This window comes from Vigna radiata, unplaced genomic scaffold (genome assembly GCF_000741045.1).
Source record: "Vigna radiata var. radiata cultivar VC1973A unplaced genomic scaffold, Vradiata_ver6 scaffold_195, whole genome shotgun sequence".
NCBI lineage: Eukaryota > Viridiplantae > Streptophyta > Magnoliopsida > Fabales > Fabaceae > Vigna > Vigna radiata.
Window position 1 is genome coordinate 483,133 of NW_014542195.1, and position 2,905 is coordinate 486,037.

A 2,905-nucleotide genomic window follows, 5' to 3' on the forward strand; every position below is an offset into this window, starting at 1 on the left:
ATTCAAGAAAAAAAAAGGGAGAATTTAAAACAAAGATTATAGAGAAAAGAAATGTATTGATAAAAATAAATGGTCAAGAAAAAAAGAGAGTAGAATACTAGAAAATATTGCAGCAAATCATTGCTTGAAATATAGAATCATAACATAGAAATTATTGGTATTGCCAGTTAGTGAAATTATGAGACCATGTTTCTTGTAAACTTAGTTAAGGAGCAATTTTCCTTCAGGGAATGGGTAAACAAAAAGAAAACAAAACTTGGCAGTCAGAGATACAATATCATATTTAATTGAGAGGGACAAGAAACTCAAAATTGAAGCAGTTAAATGTGTACAAAACAATGAAGCGTTTATGTTTGTAATGTCCTTGTTCCTGTAAATTACCTAGGACTAGTACTATACCACCTGAAGAAACAAAACCTGATTTTCTTTTCTGTCTTCTGTGTATATCACTTTCTAGTGTCCATCAATGGGAAAACCGAAGGAAAAGAAAAAAAATCAACCCCAAGAATTGCCATGTTCGTCCTATACATTTTTTTTTTTCACCACTAACAAGATGTCAAACATCAGCACAGTTCATTGGTGCATATCCAAGTCTTGATTTCTGCACATCATATAGTATGTGAAAATTCTGCTGTTGATAGTTTCCGATTATGGAAAGTGCAGACCTGGGAGTCCCCAAAATAGCCAAGCAAACGACATCTTCAGGTTGAATCTGGATGAAGTAATTCTCCACAGGGAAATCCCAGACAGCTCCATCAGCAAACAAGATTGTAAATTCTGGCAGCTCAATTTTCTCAACTCCAGAAACATTGTAGCATGGCTTTAGAGGGGGAAACGTTTCAACGAGTTGATAGCCCTTGATTTTCCTCACGAATGCCTCCTTGATTGTATCATAAGCAGGTTCAGCAAAGTAAGTCAAAGTGGTGCCAGAATCAATAATTGTACCTCCACCACCTGCTGACAAATGCCAAGTGCCCTCTGGAATCTTCAGCACCTCACCACCAACCATGATAGACTTTATCTGAACATAGTAAAAGGTGTCAACAGGATTCTCTTTGCCACCAACAAAAGAAGTGAAATTCAAATTTGGGTGGCTGAGTAGCTCCTTGTCCTCACCAAATATCAACTTGCTACTAACACTTGAATTGCTGTTTCTATCCACAAGGCAATAGGAAAAGGAATGACCATAAAGGGATTGTAGTTGAGTAGCAAATGACAATGGCCCTCTCCCCAAGCCTAGTAATCCAGCAGCCCCATGGAAAAGTCCTCTATTCCAATGGCCACAACCAAACATGACATTCTCAACAAGCTTCAGTTCAGACTTTCCCTTAGGGGTGGTGAGATTCACAGTGAAAGTTTCAATTGCCAAATCCCCAGTTGTGTTGGAACTATCCCCATACCAATAGAAGTATGGACAGCTTTGAGTCTCAGCCTTGCAGGGCTGAGGAGGGTCTGGGGATGACACCAATTGGCACCTTGGATCATGACAAGTTATATTCTTAAAAGAACTAGAATCCTTAGGATCATAATACGGTCCATTTTGCTCAAAACAAGCATAACAAGGAACACATTGAATCCAATTAAGATCACTGCCAGTATCAAGTATCAGAGAAAAATGCTTAGGAGGTGTGCCAACAAACACATCCATGAAGTACTCACCAGAGCCAAGACTCACCCCTGACTCCAAGGTTGCTACAAGCTGACCGGAGAAATATTCCGGCGTGGCTGCCGGAGCAGCCACCTCCGGCTTGTAGAACTTCCTCGATTGCTCCTGTGCTTTCTCCAGCCTTGAAATTGTGTTTTGATTCTTCTTCTCTATGACCCTTCTCCAAAGGGTCTGAATTCTCTTCAAGTCTCTCACTGTAGAATCAACCACAGACTTTTTAGGCTCAGCGTCTTTGCTCTCTGAGTGGTGTCTCAAATTGAGTTTCACAGATTGCTTGTGATGTCCTGCTGCCACAGAAGCTGCTTCTCCGTTTTCACCATCAGTGCCTTCATTGGATGTCAAGGTTGCTGCAGAAGACTCAAATTTCTCTGACTTTGAGAAACTACACCCAGTTTCCGTGGATGAAGAATCAGCATTGAAGTGTGCATGATCAGGAAACTTGACTGCCGCAAGAGAAGATCCATTGAGATCATTCTGATTGAGATGCTCAAAAATGGATTCCACAGTGCAGGAGTTGTGTAACAAAAGGAGAACCAGAAAGAGAGAAACCCTCAAAACCATATTTTTGAAGTCCTATGATGGTAGTACCAACATCAAACACCTTGTGGAATTTCAGAGTGGAAGTGGCAAACTTCAAAACCCAGAAAAAGAGCAAAACTTTACAACAACCTCTAAGCTTACAAAAGAGAAGAATGAAAGAATAAAATTCTAAGGCAAATGAAAATATCAAAAAGATGGAAGCTTTGAAGGCAAAAGAGTAAGAGAGAAAAGAGAAGAAGGAAAGAGGAAGAGGGCAATTTTGGCTTGGGTTGGGGTGACTCTGTCAAGAACAAGTGTGAAACACCAAAAACGCGGTTTGATTAGCATAGCATAGCAAAGATAAATAAACTCATCAATTTCAAGGTACACATAACAAAAATGAATTTTAAATGAGAATATATATAATAGGTGGTGTTCCTCTTGCAGGGTATTTTCCTCTCAGTTTCCTACTTCATGGGTATGTTTTTCCATTAATTCTATGGTGTGATGGTGCAGACCCATGTCACATATTTAATACTTTACGTATGGAACATGTTACGGAGGAAAATTATCTTTCACAGATATCTACATAAATTAATGCAGCAAATAATACAGAAACTAAAGTTAATAACTTTAAATTATGTGGGAATTGATTTTCAAACAATGAAATTTGATATTAAATTGTTGTTTACTTATAACTAAAAAATTTAAAATTACATA

At 38.5% G+C, this 2,905-nt stretch overlaps 1 protein-coding gene across 1 annotated transcript; it reads right to left on the reverse strand.

Moving 5' to 3' along the window:
- Positions 1–311: 311 nt before the first annotated feature.
- On the reverse strand, positions 312–2,643 carry LOC106779329 (aspartyl protease family protein 2-like). Its single transcript, XM_014667422.2, has one exon. It carries the CDS (start codon positions 2,225–2,227, stop codon positions 557–559), a length of 1,671 nt encoding a protein of 556 aa, XP_014522908.1. The 5' UTR covers positions 2,228–2,643; the 3' UTR covers positions 312–556.
- Between the last annotated feature and the right edge of the window lie 262 nt (positions 2,644–2,905).

Excerpts from the sequence above, each read along its gene's own strand:
- LOC106779329 (XM_014667422.2), bottom strand. The coding sequence starts at position 2,227 with ATGGTTTTGAGGGTTTCTCTCTTTCTGGTTCTCCTTTTGTTACACAAC.